A 19,396-nucleotide genomic window follows, 5' to 3' on the forward strand; every position below is an offset into this window, starting at 1 on the left:
TATAACTTTACTCAAAACACCCCCCTAAATTAGTTGTTATATAGCTGTTGGGGGGCATTTATGTCATTTTTTCAACCCTTATGAACAAAATACACAAATACCCCCCTAATATGACTGTTTATAACTCCCCCCCCCCCCAAAAAAAGCTATAACTAGCCGTTGGGCCCCTTTATGAGAGGGAGGGGGGGAACTATTCCAAGCAAACTGTACTCGGCCCACTACGGGCCTCGAACCCCAACCCAACATGGCACAAACCTTCGTGCCAGGCCACACAAGCGGCCCAGCCCGATTTACACCTCTAGTATTGCTAACACCGGCTAATAAATTGATTGGAGATTCCTCAAAATCCCCTTCCCCGACCTCAACTATGATAAGAGTATTATTACCCACAATCATATACAATTATTTTCTAATCAACGAAACTGTTTTCATATAAAAAAAAAGCTGTGATAAAAAATTCCTATTAATCTCCGTTCTGCCCTATCTCCGCCCTACCAAAGCCATAATATGCAATAATTCCCCCCATACTACGTTTCACAAGTTGACATGCCCCGTGAATTGGGAACATCTCCATGAGATGTTCTCGACGTGTGGCTGCGATAAATGTAGACAAGTTTTTCGTGGACGGGAGATCCGGGCTCCTATATAATAGTGTGGTGTAACATCTGTCCCGAACTCTAAATTTTTTAATTTTTTTGAGGGACTAATTTTTTTACAAAAACAATTTTTTTAATTAAACGATAAAAGGATTGCAAACCTTTTTTTATGGTTTAAACAATTGAAGAGTCCCACTACGATAATGATGACAGTATATAGTCGCAAATCGCAATGAATCATTCACTCTCTGCGTTTACCGGTAAACACTACATGAGTTGATTTTCGGTAGTTGTATTCTGATTTATTTGACTGGTTAGATTTTAGACCGTTCTGTCTTTTTGTTGATAATTGACCGTTCTGCTGGTGAGAGTAATACAGGCAAATCTCAGATTTCTTTAACTTCTGGTTCTGGAATCAAATTTCTGTAAGTTTTCTATAAAAAAAGAAAGAAAATTTCTGTGATTCCATGATTTCCATCTCTTTCTCTCTCAGACAAAAAAAAAAAAAAGAGTTCCGTGATTGAATTGGCCTAGGGAAGAAAGAATATTCATATTCGTGCGAAAGCATAAAATCCATCGATATAGCGAAAAAAAAGTGCTTGCTTGCTGACAAATATACCGAACTCCGAAAGTTGAATTTCTTAAACAAGTAAAGGAATCAACTGTGGGGTGGTACTGACTGAGCGACATTTTCGACCCCTCATCTTCTGAATCTCAGCCAAAAAGTAGTACTCTTTGGCTATTCGGCCTGATTTATCATGGTGGCTATCGGAGCAACTCTCTCAACACTCATTTTCTCGCCGGTTTCCCGCCGCCAAATTTCGTCAGCTGCCGGAAAATTTAATAAGAGGCGGATTTCAGCCCGAGGATCAGTCCTATCCTCCGAACAATCTCCAACTGTCCTCTTTGGAAATGGGAGTTTCGAGAAGAAATTTGATACTGAGATACTTCCGAATGCTTTCGACAACGTCGATCTCGAAAGGTTGAGCGTCAAAGATTACCTCGAATGTTCCAAGGATCTAATCAAACCGGACGGCGGACCTCCTCGTTGGTTTTCACCTCTGGAGTGCGCCTCTCGATTAGAGAACTCCCCTCTTCTCCTGTACTTACCCGGTAATGTCTTTTATTTATTTATTTACCAACTCTCCTCCCCCTGCGGTTGTCAGAAAGTTACTTAAACGGCCTTTGTTTCTTCTTTAGTTTGTCGCTCCGTCTTGGAAAAAATAAGATGATTAGCCGTTTCTATTAATAAGTTGTATTGTAGCGATTGTAGCGACTTGTTTTTAAGCCAAATTAGTTGGCTACCGGTTTACTTCATTTCTTGCATTCCTGTTCAACTTCTTGCAACATTTTCTCCTTAGATCTATTAACAGCTCTTATATTGGTTTCTTACTTTCTGTATTTTTTAATTTTAATCGAGAAATTACCAACTAAGAAAAATTTTAAATATTTCGTATTTTCATATTTAAATTTTAGCCCTTGTATTTTGAGAAGTCTGGCTTCTTTTATTCTGATCTATGTCTTTTGTAAGAGAAATCTATCGTTAAGAAAAATTTTAAATATTTCATAATGTTTATTCTATTTACAGTACGAATTTATGCATATCCAGTTTACCCACTGAATTTCTTGATAAATTGTTCCTACATTTTGCATTTTTTTTTACGTTTCTTTTTAATTTTTCAATAATTCTATTGGATTAGCTGATATTCTGCATTATGAAGAAATAATTATTCTTCTCTGAATGTTTAGATTTCAAAATCAGCATATGAATATTCACTTAGACTCGTTTTTGAACTATTACATGAATTTTCCATTTAACTAACCTCTTATTATTTGGTTACTTTTATTTTTCAGATATAGATGGCGTTGGACTTGGACTCATTTTGCATCACCAGAGATTAGGCAGGTAAATACTTGGAAAGGGTTGTAAAAGTTAAGAATTTTATTCAGATTCAAATGTTTGATCATATCCTTATTCATGTGCCCAGTACTGCAGCACATCTATCATCATCAATGGCTGAGAAAGTGTCTTGAGAGCTGCATGTATCTAAACCAATGAATGGTGATAGTGTTGATGGATTAGTGTTGATGTCTGGTTTAGTGGTCTATCTCATATTATATTTATTGTTGTCTGATCTGTGATTTTCTTTGGATGAAGGATATTTGATATATGGTGCTTGCATATCCCTGGGATGGATCGGACACCATTTACAGGTCTGTATGTGTGTGTGTGTGTTAATATTTCCTAAGCACCGATTTAATTATCATTGTATATGTTCAATAATTGAATATGATATTATCCTAACCAAATATTTTCAAAATTTTCATGCATCCAGGTCTGGTCCAACTTGTTGAAAGGACAGTTAAATCAGAAAATTCTCGTTCACCTAATAGACCTATATATCTTGTTGGAGATTCTCTTGGAGCATGCCTTGCACTAGCTGTTGCAGCTCTTAACCGTGATATTGATCTTATTCTAATTTTGGCTAACCCAGGTGAAATTTCATTTCCCTTAAGAATATGCTACAGTAAGTCTAACCATGCTGATAGCTTGCAGTGGTATTTGGATCCTTAGAATCTGTTGAGGCACTATTGTCATTTTTCTTGAAGAAGGTAAAGTTGTATTAATTCAAAAAAGTGTATGGTCCTCTGTATAATGAGATTTTGTACAATATATACACAAAAAAGTGCATGGTCCACTGTCATGGGCATGGTATACATGCTGGATATGGTTTGTATTTATTTAACTCCTTCACGTCAAAAGAATCAACTCTTTTGAGTCTCAGTGATATTTTAATCCCTACACAACATGTCAAAAAGGGAAGCTTATGTTGTTGAAAAATGCTGTGATACCCAAATACCTGTACATGCTTAGTGTATTAGTGTTGGATACAATATGACACAGGATAATGCATGGACACTTATAGGGTATATTTTATGGCATTCACACTTTAATAGATGTAAAATGGTGTACTAACAAATCATAATGTAGCTTTTACCAAAGAAAAAAACAAATCATAGTATAAAAAAATCTGTTTACCTTAGAAGTTTAATTAAAATTTGCAAGACACAGTATAGCTTCAAAGGCTAGATACTAAAAGCGGGATATACACATATTAAATGGGATACCCCTACAAGTATCTATTTCCTAGATAGTAGGAAATGGTGTTGTATATCCACATCCCATATCCATGTCTCTGTTGGTATATTTGGGCATCATAGGGAGAAGGAAGTTGAGGCTATCTAATGCAGGAAGCAATTGGTCAAATATGGAAATTGCTGAAAATTTTATGTACATTTTATTTTTCAACAGTAAAGTTATTTTGGTCATTTTACAAAATGTCAGTTGGATCTGTCTTAATTGTTTAGAAATATTTTCTTACAACAGTGGCAATTTTATAATTTCCATTTTCCTTAGTTCTATTAGGATTAGACACCCCATAGTGTGTATGCACATGTGTTTTTCAGTAAAATATGTGGTGAATGATATTGGAGTGAATTCTTATGTTTATTATTTTCATGGTGAGTGATTTCCATTTGCCACAAACCCTAGAATGATGCTAGGTCTCTATTTAATGATTCCAAGTTTCTCTCTTCTTCCTCTCTTTCTATCTTCTCTGGCATCGTTAGATAGTAGGAGTATTTTAAAATTTTAACCATTTTATATGTTGTCTGTGGGATCTAGTCTTCGGTTTGATTTGTTTTATGTTTTCTAAACCCTATCCCCTACGCCTTCGATTTTTCTTTGAAAAATTCTAATCCTAGACTTGTTTTCTTCATTTCAAAGTTTTTCACTATTTTGGAATAAATCTGCAATTCTTACAGTTAAGACCTGGAGCCACCCTTCCTAACATCACCAATCTTAAATCCTGAAATCGACATCCCTAAACTATTTCTAGCCTATCATTACCCCTTAGACTCATCTATCAGTCATTCGACTCTTGCACTATACAAGTTCTTCATCAATTGGTATTGGAGCATCCACTCCTATATCAGTTGGTATCAAAGCTACAGGTCCTAGATCAATTGGTATCCAAGCAGGTAATCCACATTACTTGGCATAGAGCAGTCAGTCCTACATTACTATGTTATCCTAATACTTCAGAATGTTTTCCATGTCCTACATTAATCGGTACCCAAGCAGGCAATCCTACATTACTTGGCATAGAACAGCCAGTCCTGCATCACTATGCCATCCTAATACTTCAGAATGTTTTCCATGTCCTACATCAATTGGTATCCAGGCAAGCAATCCTACATCACTATGTTATCCTAATACTTCAGAATGTTTTCCATGTCCATACTAAATATTTAAAATTTCTATGGAAATGGTGAATCCCAGCCTTACCTATCCTGCTATACACAGATAATAGAGCTAAGGATCAAATGGGATGTAAGGTAAGGTTTGACATACTTCATTTAACCTGACCAAGCATCCTCATTGACATCCCCACAAAGTGTGTACCAGAATTTGGACAGAGAAAGAAAACAGAAGAAAAGAAGCATAATAGAAGTATATAGTAAGAAGGAAAAGAATGGACGATAGCTATATGAAAAGACATGAACAATATACACATCCCAGAGATGAAGCCCAACAAACAAATAAGCAGTCACATTTAATCCAAGAACCCATGAGTTCCCCCCTTCATGCCTCGTCCTCCACTAATCTTCCAAGGCAACCAAAAATGAGAATGTCCTGACTAAGCAGGGGCATAGAGCACTTCCTTACCACCCATTATCCGTGCTTGTCTTTACAGACTTCATCAGATCTCCTGCCTGCACCTCCCAAACTCCCATCTCTTGATTCTTTCCCATTCCTCAGTCCTTACTTATCTTTGATCTGATAATTATTCCTTTCCCACTTATACCACCTTAAAGTAAAGCAATTGACCCATCCTTTTACTCCAAATCCTGAGAGAAGGCATTAGCAATGTAGATGCAACCAAGGAAGTGTCAAGACTGTTGGAACAGACCAACAGAAGGCAGTTAGTCAGTTTTACAAGAGGAGGCCACATCAGCTCAACTAACCAGCCACTTGTAACAACTGCCACCCAATTGGACTGTCAAGACTGTTGAAACAGACCAACAGAAGGCAGTTAGTCAGTTACAAGAAGAGGCCACATCAGCAGCCACTTGTCACAACTGCCATCCACTTGTAACAGCTGTAACAGTCAAGATTGTAACACTATAAGTAGTAGAGCCAAAAAGTAATAAAGGAGGACTCTTTCAGCATTAACTCTCTCTCTCTCTCTCTCTCTCTCTCCCCCCCCCTCTCCTTCCAAGAATTCAGGAGGTTGGCCCCTCGAAGAGTTAGGCAGGTTCCTAACAATTTGGTATCAGAGCCAGCATGACCAACACAAGAAACACATCAGTAGACACCCGAGTGGATCAAATGGAGGTTGAGATTCATCGAATGTCTTCAGATCTCAAAGAAATGAAGGAAAGCTTCACTGCTCTCCTCCATCGACTAGAGCAGGGGGCAACAAACATTGACAGAGGAAGCCCCGAAGAGCGCAGCAATGAAAACAGTCGCAGAACAAGGGTGACAACGAAAAGCCAAAATCAACTTCCACATATTCTCAGGCGGCGACCCAACCCCCTGGATTCTCAGAGCAGAAAGGTATTTCGATTACCATGAAACACCGGGATAGGATAGGGTAGCTCTGGCTTCTGCACATCTTGAAGGGGAAGCTATCCTCTGGTTTCAATGGTACCGAAGGGGGCACCCCTGTCAAACCTGGGCAGACTTCACGGACGCCATTGGATCATCTGGGTTCGAAGATCTTGATGAAAACTTGGCAAAACTGCGGCAGGTGGAATCAGTAAAAGAATACCAAATGGAGTTTGAAAGGCTGGCCGTGAGAGTCCAAGGATGGACTGAGAAGGCGCTGGTGGGAAGCTTCATCGGCGGCCTAAAGGAAGAATTGCGACTGGAAGTGAAGGCGATGCAGCCCACTTTCGTCATCAATGCGGCAGCACTAGCAAGATTGTATGAGGACAAGTTCAGTCAAGCAAGACAGGTGCAGCAACCATGGGGTCCAGAAGCAAGAAGGGAGCAAGAAAGGACGACAGCACCAAACAAGGAGGAAGGAGTACTGGGCCCAGGCCCACTGGTTCCTTTCAAACGACTGACTTGGGCAGAGATGCAAGCCCGCAGAGACAAAGGTCTCTGTTACAACTGCGAAGAGAAATTTGGGCCGGGCCATCACTGCAAGAAACAACAAGTGTTTCTCCTCCAAGCAGATGCCGAAGAGGAAGACGACATCCCCGGGTGCGGAGAATCTAACCCAGAGTGGGAAATACAATCCAATGGCACGCCTGAAATATCCTTACAAGCCCTTACGGGACTTGCGTCCCCTCCCCTCAAACAATGAGTTGCAGGGCTGATTCTAGGACGCTAAGTGTCAATCCTCATAGACAGTGGCAGCTCCCTTAACTTCATAACTCAAGTCTTGGTGGATAAAATGGGACTTCCGGTGCAACCAACAACGACCTTTACGGTTCATGTGGCCAACGGTAACAGCCTATCTTGCAATAGCATTTGCATGGGCCTACCACTAAAGATTCAGGGTCATCAGTTTGCGGTGGACCTATATCCTCTCCATCTCAGTGGAGCAGACGTGGTGCTAGGCATTCAATGGTTAAGGCAGCTAGGACCCGTGGTCTGTGACTGGGCCCGTCTCACCATGGACTTCACATCAGGAAACTCTACGGTCCATCTACAAGGGCAGAAATGCAAGGGCCCAAGGCCCATCAGTCTTGCAACACTGACAAAGCAAAGAGGAGACTCAGATCAGCCCATATTCATGCACATGGACTCAAATTTTCCTACTTAGATCTGCAATCAATTTCCTACATTAGACCTTGAGGGCAAGGTCGCTCTAAAGGAAGGGGGGATTGTCAAGGCTGTTGGAACAGACCAACAGAAGGCAGTTAGTCAGTTTTACAAGAGGAGGCCACATCAGCTCAACTAACCAGCCACTTGTAATAACCACCATCCACTTGTAACAACTGCCACCCAATTGGACTGTCAAGACTGTTGAAACAGACCAACAGAAGGCAGTTAGTCAGTTACAAGAAGAGGCCACATCAGAAGCCACTTGTCACAACTGCCATCCACTTGTAACAGCTGTAACAGTCAAGATTGTAACACTATAAGTAGTAGAGCCAAAAAGGAATAAAGGAGGACTCTTTCAGCATTAACTCTCTCTCCCTCTCTCTCTCTCTCTCTCCTTCCCAAGAATTCAGGAGGTTGGCCCCTCGAAGAGCCCTGAGTTAGGCAGGTTCCTAATAGGAAGAAGAGGCCAAGCTTCAAAATCTAGCTTGTTATCAATCTTAAATGTCCCATCTGATTGTTCCTCTGCCATTTTGCGAGGTCAATTTGGGAATGGGCTTTGTCCCTATTTGGATGTAGCTGGAATCCCCCATCAGACTTGCAGGGCCTTTTTTCCCCTTCTTTTTTCAGGTGGCGGATAAAAAGGGGAAGGACAATGTAGAGAGGACTAAGGGCTGCAGTATGTTGGACACTTTGGGAAGAAAGAAACTCCAGGATATTCTTAGAAGCTCAGAGAGGAGCCAGCAGATCTGAGGGCTTTCATTCATATTAGGGCGGTACAGTGGCTGAAATCTTTGGAGCTTTTCACAGATTACACTGTGGATGACATGTTGAGGAAGTGGGGTGAAATTGCAAGTTGCACACAGCCCAAGTCAGTTATGAGTGTGGCTTGGACCCCTCCACCTGGTGGATTCCTGAAACTAAACTTTGATGGGTGTAGCAGGGGAAATCCGGGACAATCGGGGATTGGGGGTGTTTTTAGGGATGAAAATGGGGTCATTTCTGCCATGTTCTCAGGCCCAATTGGAGTGGGTGACTCCCTTAGAGCTGAGATCGTTGCAGTTATGGAAGGAGTCCAGAAAGCTAAGGAGTTGAACATCAGGAAACTCTTAATTGAAGGGGATTCAGAGGTGGTGATAGGGTGGCTGATTAAAGATCACAATGGCTTATGGAAGTACAATAATGAGAGGAGAAAATTCAAGTGGCTGGTGCGGGAGATGGAAGTTAAGATACGTTGGGTTAAAAGATCGGCTAACTCCCTAGCTGACGGTTTAGCTAAACAAGGGGCAGAAAGGGACTCACTGTTTTGGGCTAAGCTGTAACTATAGTGTGTTTTCTTTCTTTCTTTTTTTCCTTTTCTTGAGGTTCTTTGTTGCTCTTGGAAGATAAGCGTGTTTGTCTTCCTACTGTAAATATTCTATTGATGAGTTAATGAAAGTGTTATTGATCAAAAAAAAAAATGTTTTCAGTTCAGAAAGAATGTTTCAATGTAGTTTTATTCCATTCCATTTTCTCCCCATCTTTCTTAATGGATGTTGAATTAAATTCAAGTACCAAAACCATAGTTGTCAAGGATGCCTATACATGCATGAGATTAATAACTTAATATTTTCCTAAAATAAACCAAAAGAAAATCTTAATTTCATTGTTTAACAGATGAACCATTGTAATAGTTACACACTATTCATACTTCTTTTAATGTTCTTTGGCAGCTACATCATTCAGCAGGTCACAACTCCAGCTTCTAGTTCCATTCTTGGAAGTCATGCCTGGACAACTCCATGTTAACCTCCCTTATATACTAAGTTTGTTCGCAGGTTTGTCATTCATGTCCCTATCTGTTTATCTTAGGTAGCTCCCGTTCAGATTTTTGTAGGCAGATCTTGTTATCCATTATTTACTTTCCTTTCTCTTGCAATTTTGAATTTAGATGGTCATCATTAAATGATTGGAGCAAATTATAGTCATCATTAATAGACAATACTTAACTAAGGACTGTCATGGCAACAAATTTCACAAAAATAGTGAAGCAAATGCATTATCTGGAAATTATATTTGTAGTGTAGTTCCTTATATAAGTTGAATATCCAGAATTAGCATTCCATGGGCTTCACCTGGGAGTTTTATTTTCAAGGGCTCTGATTGGCTGATTCCCACTATCTTACATAGACTTAGAAAAGTCTAAAGATAACAGTATTATGGCTAGTTGGATTTAATCTATAGGCACATGTATGCAGTTCTCACTCCTGAAATCCTGATTGTTCTCTAACTCAGCATGTACATTTTACTGGCTTTTTTTTTTATGGATAATAGTAAATCTTCATTAATTATAACTGAAAAAGTATGTACAATAATTTACATGTTTGTTAGGATAGAATACTGCCCAGCCCCTATCTTTGATTTTCTATAGCATATTTAGATACAAGCTTCACTTATAGTCCTCCAAAACAGCTGTTCCTAGTTTACCCCTTGTCTTGCAAATGCATCGGCTAAGCTATTTGCATCTATAGGGACCCATTTGACTGATACTTTCAGTTCCCTCACAAGATGTTTATTTCCCTTGAATTGTGCCTGTACTTCTATGTTCCTTAGCTGTTCCTTTTTAGCCACCCTGTCACCACCTTAGAATCTCTTTCCATCTATAATCTTCTTATGGTTAGTCTCTTAATTAACCTTAGTCGTTATAGAATCACCAATATTTCTGCTCTTGTAGAGTCCCTGACATTTTACTCACCGTTTTAGTGTCTTACTGGAAAACCTTGGAATTGAGATCTTTTATGTAATTTTTGTGGGGATAAGTTTGATGATGTGTCATGTTGGTTTTAAAAAAGTATACTTGCTATAGTAAAATGGGATGCATTAAGGGAATGTATTGATCTACAAAAACTAAATTATAGGTGGCAATGAAGATGTTGAAGAGTATAGGAGAAGAAATATTCTGGGGGTAATTTGCAAACTTAACTTGGGGAAAGCTTATGAAAGGGGTGATCAAATTTTCTTTTTCATATCTTACACCTAAGAGGGTATGGAAAAAAATGGTGCAGATGGATTAAGGGATGCATCAGATCAGAATACTTCTATGTATTGGTAAATGATCCCTCTAAGGGAAACCTCAAAAATTAGAAGGATTAGATGAAGTTACAACTGAACTCTACTCAGCTCAACCTTAACCCTAACTTATTTGGGGCCAGCTACATGAGTCCTATCCCACCATTGTATTCTATAAAGAACCATGTTTTCTGTCAAATTGTAAGTCCTTGGATAACTTTTTATGCTGTTAATGTTTCCAGGTATGGTTTAAAATTATCTATTATGCACTTGTTGCAACATTAAGTGATTTTCCCACTCAATATCAGCAATTCTAACACTACTTTTTAGGTAATCCCTTGAGGATGGCTATGGCTAGTGTAGAAAAAGGGGTTCCTCTTCAACAAATGGTTGGAGAACTATCAGAAACTCTTGCTGCACTTCTACCTTCCCTCCATGTAAGAGTCAACTCCTGAAACTAAATACACAAGTGAACTAATAAAAGCTAACCGGCTTTTGGCTTAAGAGAATGGGTTTTTCTGTATATGACAAATGCCTCTGGAAATATTTATCAATTCATCCAACAGAAAACCTCTATAGGCATCTCATCAAGATGAATTGTAAGTTTCTAACCAGGTTCATATGAACATATACCAAAACAGAAGCCTGTTGCAAATTTGAAGAGATCGATGGGCCTTATTTTTGTTCCCCATTTTTTTTTCATTTTCTTAATTAATATGTCATCTGAACTTGCCTGCCCCTCTCAAGGCCCCAGATATCTGGGACCAACATTGGGTAATAGCCTTCTGTAAGAATTCATGTAGAGATAATTGCTTTCTCCTTGATGCTTCTTGACTATTTATCTTTGCTTTAGTTCATGTTTCACTTTTCTTGTGGTTCCACCAATCCTAATAATTATATCAGTAGTTTATTATATTTCAACCTGCATGTAGTTGTTTTTGTATATCGTATTAAGCAATTACATTGTTAAACCCACAGGTATTGGGCGATATTTTACCTATAGAATCACTTCTCTGGAAGCTAGAGATGCTTAGATCAGCATCTTCTTTTGCTAATTCTCGTCTCCATGCTGTTAAAGCACAAACACTGATTCTTGCCAGGTCTTTGCTCTAGCATTTCTGGTTGTCTGTTTTGTATGTTGTATTGGGCAAACTAAATATATGATATATTTTGGAAAAGTTGCTGCTACTGTTGTCATTCTTGTTGTTGTTTTTCTTTTGGGAAGTGCACAATTTGGTAAGCTTTTCCCAAATCAGTAATCATGTGGCAAAGCATTGCTTAACCAAGATATGAACTGTGGTATTGAGACTCATTCTGAAAACTATACTTTTCATTTTGTCTTTTGTGTTCTGAAGGCCAGTGGCCACTTGTAAGCATTCCTCAAAAGACCATAATGATAATCATTTTCTTAGTTTGTTGACATTGCCAACAACATAATGACAGCTGTACCTGAACCATTTTCTTAATTGGTAGCACTAAATTTTGCAACAGAAAAGACTGTAGAAAAGAAAAATAAGGTAACCTAGCCAAAAGGGGAGGGTTCACACAGAAGCAAAGAGAGCATTTATGATTTAAAAAAGGCAACTCTCCCTGAATACAAGAGTTCCTCAAGACTCTGCCCCAGGTTTCAAGGTTTTTCTGATCTTGCTATGTAGTGAACAAGGTTTTATCCATGCATCCAAAGCTTTACCCTCTCTGGTGTCATATAAGATCTTCTACTGTGACACATCCTGACTATTTTTGTTTAGTTAGTGAATACAAACCAAAGAGTATAGTTACAGAGATTCCCAAACCCATAATAAGATCCATCATTCCTGCTTGCCTAATGTGAGGCACTATTTTCTGATTTTGTTTCCACTAACATCTATTAACCATGCATAACATGCGTCTGTTCGGAAAATTTGTTGTCATCAGTTTTTGGCTTCACTTCCTTGCCCGTAATGAATCCTTGCTTATCTCTTCCTCCTATGGTAAGCTTCGCTGATTGGGACCAATCTAGAAAGTTGGTCCCATCAAGTTTTACAACGGTTATCATACCACTAGAAGCATCAACATTACTCGGAAGCATCCAAAAACAGTCTGTACTTCCTTAGACAACTCCATTTCTCTTGGACTAGCTTCTTGACAACCCTACAACACTCCAACAACCAACTGGCACACACTAGACCCACCAAAACAGGTCAATACTTGGTTGAGAGTCAATAGGAGGCCAAAACACCAACTGACAACAATATAGGGAGAGAATAAAATCTCCTCAAAACTAACCAGGATCAAAAAATTGTGAAATCATTTCCCATTACTCCAAAAAAGCAAAACTACCTGAGGGAAACAGGTCTCAAGCAAGAAACAATCTCAGATGCAAAGGGAAAATCCCAAACATCAAACCTGTATTTTTCTGTGATTTTTTATTGAAAAATCTGGGAAAAATCATGGAACTTTCAACGAAGGTGAGAATCATACAAAAATCTCCCAAAAATCAAGTTACACAAAACTGTATCAATTTCAAGGGTTTCTGTCATCACTTGTACAGACTGTTGACTTCATCCAGTGGTGGTCTGGCATCAATAGGTCTTCCTGGGTTTGGGAGTCAGCAGAAGGAACTTATCCAAGGTCCCAGAAGTGCTCTAATACCAAGTTGTAAGATGAGGAAGTGAGGGAGGAAGAAGAAGAGGATTTTGAGAGAAAGGGATTAGTTACTTTTTACACACCACAAGAACCTTTTATATTAAAAGATTAAATTTACATAAAAGCCCTTGAATGAGCGCCCAAATACAAATAAGATAAAATGACTGAAATACCCTTTCCCACAATACATATTCTCAACAATATGAAGTCATGAACTTTGTACCCAGTCCCTGTGATACTCTTCAAGCAGAAACCTGTGGTTAAGGATTTTATAACTCAAGCTTCATGGTTGAGCTCTCAAACTTATATCTTTGTAAAAAATCCTTGGGATCTATTTTAAAATCCTACATTAAATTTCTTTTGGATAGCAAAATTATATTTTTAGAACAAAATATTTATTTAGGATGTGAATATGGGTCAAAGTAATTATTTTTAGTGTTTACATTTATTTTTGTTTCCATCTTGATATTCTTGATTTGTATTTATGTGGTACTTGCTCTATTATCGAAAGCATCTATTTTAATGAACAGGCAATGCATCTTTTTCTTTCGGTAAAGGTTTGTGATTAAAATGTATATTGCTTGATGTAATTTACTATGTAAAGGTTTGTGATTTCTTTTCAAAATAAAATAATCACATTGACATTATTATTTATGTTTTAGTGGAAGGGATCAATTGCTACCAAGTGGGAAGGAGGCTGAAAGGCTTTACCATGCACTGCCAAATTGCAAACTTCGTAATTTCAGTGACAGCAGTCACTCCCTTTTCATGGTAAGGAGAATCATCTCTCTCTCTCAGACACATGCATGCAGACACATTACATTTAATACAATCTCTTTTGGGTTTATTACAAAGTTGTTGCCACCTCATTTAAAAATTTCTCTTATGCCAATATAGGGATCATCTTTATGCACAGTGAAACATTAATCTGATGAAAATATATATTATTCTTCAGTAAAAATTGGTACTAGTAATGAACACAATCATGTTCCATAGGAATTTGTATCAGAGACTATAAGGCCAACTACCACTTCAGAGCAACTGGATTAAGGGCAAAGATTTTTCTGCCTCTGCTTACATGACAATTCTGTCATGGGAATTACATGTGGCCCTACAAATTGCTTTGGATGAAAGATTTCTAGTTTCAGAGGTCTTAAAAAAAGGGGAATATGAAACCATGAGAACCTGAAGGTGGTTAGTGAAAGTTATTAAGCATTTTAGTATTTAAAGCATAAATCATTTTTGCCCTTCTCTTCATATCTCTGAGGCTATTGTCTTGATTACAATACTACATAGATCATGTTAAACATGCACAAGGCATAGATTGCATATTTTGATAAATGTAACAACTGGAGCGAGCCCTTTAATGCTACCTTGGTAATTTCATTGAATTTCTATAGGAGTGGCCTTGAACTCTAACACATTCTCCTATAGTCTTTTGACTCGTTATCACATTATAAAAGTGAATCTTCATATGGAGCTTCAGCATTAGAATCTTGACATGATTGTTTCATTTAGTTATCATCTACCATTTTCCAGTAACCAGATGATGAGATCCAATTAGTCAGGGAACTGTCCATCTTGAAAGCTGAAGTGTTGTAGCTGAAGCAGTAGAAGAGAGGAGAAGACCAAGAGATGCTGTGAATGTCGAACTGAACTAACCCAGTCGACAATACTATTATTTATATTAAAGTACAATACAATGTTACATGAAATGACTGGGGGGGCCCTGATTAGTGATGGGACACCCAGACAACTTAAAAACACTAAACAGACTTAGGCCCATTAACACAGGCCCAGTACATAACAACTTAAACTCAAATACAGGCTAATAAGAACTCTTATCAGCCGAACCATCAATACATACAAAACCTTCAACCTAACACTCCCCCTCAAGCTAAGCATGGATGTCAATCATGTTTAGCTTGCCAAGAAGGTCCATGAACTTTGCTGCAGCCAACCCTTTAGTCAATACATATGCAATTTGCATCTCAGATGGAGTATAAGGAATGCAGAGTTCTCCCGAGACTATTCTCTCTCTAACAAAATGTCGATCAATCTCAATATGTTTTGTCCTGTCATGTTGCACAGGGTTATTTGCAATGTTGATGGCAGCCTTGTTGTCACAATACAGTCTGAGAGGACCCTCAGCTTTAATGCCAAGTTCATTAAGAAGGGTCCTGAGCCATAGGAGTTCAGCAACCCCGTGAGCCATAGCTCGATATTTTGCTTCCGCACTTGATCTAGCAACTACATTCTGCTTCTTACTGCGCCATGTGACCAGGTTCCCTCCCACAAATGTGCAATATCCCGAAGTTGATTTTCTGTCTCCAACAGAACCAGCCCAATCTGCATCAGTATAAGCTTCAATTTCAATTCTATTGCTTTTTCTGAATAGAATTCCCTTCCCTGGGGAAGTCTTAAAGTACATGAGAATCCTTTCAACTGCTTTCATATGAGGGACCTTTGGATAGTGCATGAATTGACTGACAACATGTACAGCATAAGCAATATCTGGCCGAGTAAGAGATAAGTATATCAGCTTCCCTACCAATTTTTGGTATCTCTCTCTATCACAATAGTCCTCCCCTATTGATTCTTGTAGGCCATGATTCTGTTCTATTGGAGTATCTGTTGGCCTACACCCCATCATGCCTGTTTCCTCTAGGAGGTCAAGAACATACTTCCGCTGACATATGTAGATTCCTTTTCTTGACCTAGCAACTTCAATCCCAAGAAAATATCTCAGATGGCCAAAGTCTTTGATCTCAAATTCCGAAGCTAAAAACTCCTTCAGTCTTTTTATCTCTTCCAAGTCATTCCCGGTAATCACCATATCATCCACATAAACAATGAGTGCCGTAAGTTTGCTATCTTGTCTCCTTATGAACAAGGTATGATCTGCACCGCTCTGAGTGTACCCCACTTTCTTCATGGCCCCACAAAGCCTCTCAAACCATGCATGAGGAGACTGTTTCAAACCATATAACGCTTTCCTCAGTTTACACACCTTTCTACCAAAGTCATAGCCTGGTGGAGGTTCCATAAATACCTCTTCATGAAGATCACCATTTAGGAAGGCATTCTTCATATCCAGCTGATGAAGTTCCCATGGAAAATTTGCTGCTAGTGACAATAGAACTCGAATTGTGTTGAGCTTTGCTACTGGGGCAAAGGTTTCTTTGTAGTCAATTCCTTCTTTTTGAGTAAACCCCTTTGCCACAAGTCTGGCCTTGTACCTTTCAATGGACCCGTCCTCTCTGTGCTTTACAGTAAACACCCACTTGCACCCAACATTGCCCTTCCCCTCTGGTAGATCCACTAATTCCCAAGTTCTTGCTTTCATTAGGGCTTTCATTTCTTCATTCATAGCTTCTTTCCACCTTGGATCAGACACTGCCTTTGAGTACCTAGAAGGAACACGTACAGAGGAAAGAGCAGACACAAAGGAGTGATAGGCAGGAGATAAATGTGAGTAAGAAACAAAATCAGCAATGGGGTGCAGGGTGGTACAAGAACGGATAGGCTTATGGAGAGCAATAGGAAGATCCAAATCAGAAGTATGTAAGTCAGAATTACCTTGGATTGCAGAGACAGATTGATCCGAGTCCAATTGGTTGCTGTCATGAGGTCGAGGACCCTTTTTCCTTCTGTTGTATGTGAGTATCTCTTTCAGTTGCCTACTGGAGCCTTCAGGGACATCTGCAGCATCAGGAGAAGTAACCGACACAGTGGGAGCCTCACTAGGTTGACCCGGAATGTCACAACTAGGAGTAGCAGAAGAGGATGGAAGGCCCGAGGCAGATAGAGGAACAAAAAAGGAGGGAGAATGAGAATCCTCTTCCATCCCACTAGTCTCCCCCTGAAGAGGATTCTGAGAAGACTAAAAATAGGGTTGAGACTCAAAAAAGACCACATCTCTGGTGACATACTTTCTCTTGGAGACAAGATCATAACACTTGTACCCCTTCTGTGTAGGAGAGTACCCCAAAAATATTCCCTTCGTAGCCTTAGGATCCAACTTGGTCTTCTTTGGATCCTTCACATGTATGAAACATATACAGCCAAAGACCCGTGGAGGGAGAGGAAAGTCTGGAAGAGTGGGACACAAAACAGAGAAAGGGGTTTTCATACCCAATACCTTAGATGGCATCCGATTTATCAGATATGATGCAGTAAGTACAACTTGAGACCAGTATTGCTTGGGAACTTTGTGTGGAATAGTAAGGCTCGAGCTGTCTCCAATAAATGTCTATTCTTGCGCTCAGCAACCCCATTCTGCTGAGGTGTATTAGCACAGGATGATTGATGTAACATGCCAGCATCTTCCATGAATAAGTTCAAGGATTTTTCAAAATATTCAGCAGCATTATCTGACCGGAACTGCTTAATCTTCTTGTCAAACTGTGTTTCAATCATCTTGCAAAAAGCCATAGTTATCCGTGGTATTTCATCCCGTCCTTTTAATAGATAGATCCATGTGCATCGAGAATAGTGGTCAATAAAACTGATAAACTAACGGAAGCCATCAATGGAAACAATGGGTGAAGGACCCCAAACATCAGAATGAACCAAATCAAATGGAGCTTGAATTTCATTACTGGAAATTGGATAAACAGTTTACATTGTTTTGACATTTGACATACTTCACAAAATAAACTCTGACTTGAAATGCCCTTGAACAATTCGGGAAACAACATTTCTAATGAAGAGAAAGACAAATGACCTAGCCTAGCATGCCACAGATGCAACCTAGCTATTGACTCCACACTCTCCGAACTACTAGAAGCAGATGCTTGTAAGGCTGAACCAGTGTCTGCATCAAAATAGTAGAGGCCTCCATACTCATGACCGCTCTCAATCGTTGTCCTCGTCAATCTGACCTGAAAGACACAATGAGTAGGAAAAAATGTTATACTACAGTTCAAATTTTTGGTAAGTTTTGAAACTGACAAAAGATTTGAGGTAAGACTAGGAACATGTAGAACTGATTTAAGAGAGAGGTCCTTGCTTAGGTCAACCACCCCCTTTCCAGAGATGGTGGAGAAAGACCCATCAGCAACTCTCATCTCATCCTGACCAAACAACAAATGATATGAAGAGAATAAGGAGGACATATGTGTCATGTGGTCAGTTGCACCGGAATCAATAACCCAACAAGTAGAGTCAATAGAGCTAGTTGCACTTAAGGCAGAGACTGTGCTTGATCTGGCAAGAGAGGTGGAAGCAAAAGAATTATTCCTTAGACGGGCTATTGCCCGGCTAAGGACCTCTACCTCACTAGCAGTGAAGCCCAAAGCACCAGCTCCAAAGGAATCAGCAACCTTCCCCATAGGAGAAGAAGACACTGTTGGTATATTCTGTGAGTTGTCACCATTGTTGTTGGTGACAAGATTCCCACTTGCCGCATGACCCTTCTGTTGTTTCTTGTCCTTTCTCAATGCAACTGGCTTCAGGTGAGGATACAGGACCCAACACTTTTCTTTTTACTGTACTTGACCAGGGCTGAATGTTCTCCAAATTGTTCAGTTGGTTGAGTCTGAGAGTCAACTTGCATCTCCTTTCTCCTGACTTCTTCATTCCTCACCAGATAATAAACATGGTGTAACTCGGGCAATTCATCTCTCCCTAGAATTTGTGACCTTGTACCCTCATACACTGGGTCCCGGCCAGCCAAGAACTTAAAGGCTCTGCTCTCTTCAATCTGCTTATCATGTCTCTCCTTGTCCCTGGCAATTTCCCAATCCAATATCAAGTGATGGTCAAGTTCTTCCCAAAGGCCTTCCAGAGTTGCAAAGTATGTTGCAACTGTCATATCCCCTTGCCTTAAGGCCGCAATGTCTTGATTCTTTCTGTAGATTCTAGCATTGTTTTTTTTTGTCCATAGGTCTTAGATACCTTTTCCCAAATTTTGGCTGCTGTAGGAAAGTGATGAACAGTCCTGGCAACCCGAGGAGTCATAGAGGCAAGCAACCAGGACATAACTGTAGCGTTCTCCTTGCGCCACACAACATACTCTACACTGCCAACCTCAGGTTCCTTCTTGTTCCCATCTAAGTAGCCTGTGAGATCACGGGAAGTAATAAAAAGCATTGCAGAAATGGACCATTCCCTGAAGTTGTACTCATCTAGCAGCACACTTGTAATCTACAATCTGTGCAGATTAGGGTTTTCCAGATTTGAAGACCTTGCAGCAGGTCTGTTGTCCCTAGAAGAAACCTCTCCGGAAACTGAGGACATCTTGACTGCAGCCTCTGTGTAGATGTCACTGTTTAAGACTAGCCGAAGTGAT

The 19,396-nt window shown here is 39.6% G+C and overlaps 1 protein-coding gene across 1 annotated transcript in view; it reads left to right on the top strand.

Moving 5' to 3' along the window:
• The first annotated feature begins 790 nt into the window (after positions 1-790).
• Positions 791-19,396, top strand: part of LOC104591807 (phytyl ester synthase 1, chloroplastic-like) — a 35,951-nt gene continuing 17,345 nt past the window's right edge. Inside the window, exons 1-8 of the mRNA XM_010250845.3 lie at positions 791-1,709; positions 2,451-2,502; positions 2,755-2,810; positions 2,933-3,091; positions 9,144-9,248; positions 10,810-10,916; positions 11,458-11,579; positions 13,767-13,875. Of these exons, the coding sequence (XP_010249147.1) occupies positions 1,355-1,709; positions 2,451-2,502; positions 2,755-2,810; positions 2,933-3,091; positions 9,144-9,248; positions 10,810-10,916; positions 11,458-11,579; positions 13,767-13,875 (1,065 nt within the window). The 5' untranslated portion in view covers positions 791-1,354. The remainder of the gene's footprint in view (positions 1,710-2,450; positions 2,503-2,754; positions 2,811-2,932; positions 3,092-9,143; positions 9,249-10,809; positions 10,917-11,457; positions 11,580-13,766; positions 13,876-19,396) is intronic.

Source organism: Nelumbo nucifera, chromosome 4, assembly GCF_055504915.1.
Source record: "Nelumbo nucifera cultivar China Antique chromosome 4, China Antique-T2T, whole genome shotgun sequence".
NCBI lineage: Eukaryota > Viridiplantae > Streptophyta > Magnoliopsida > Proteales > Nelumbonaceae > Nelumbo > Nelumbo nucifera.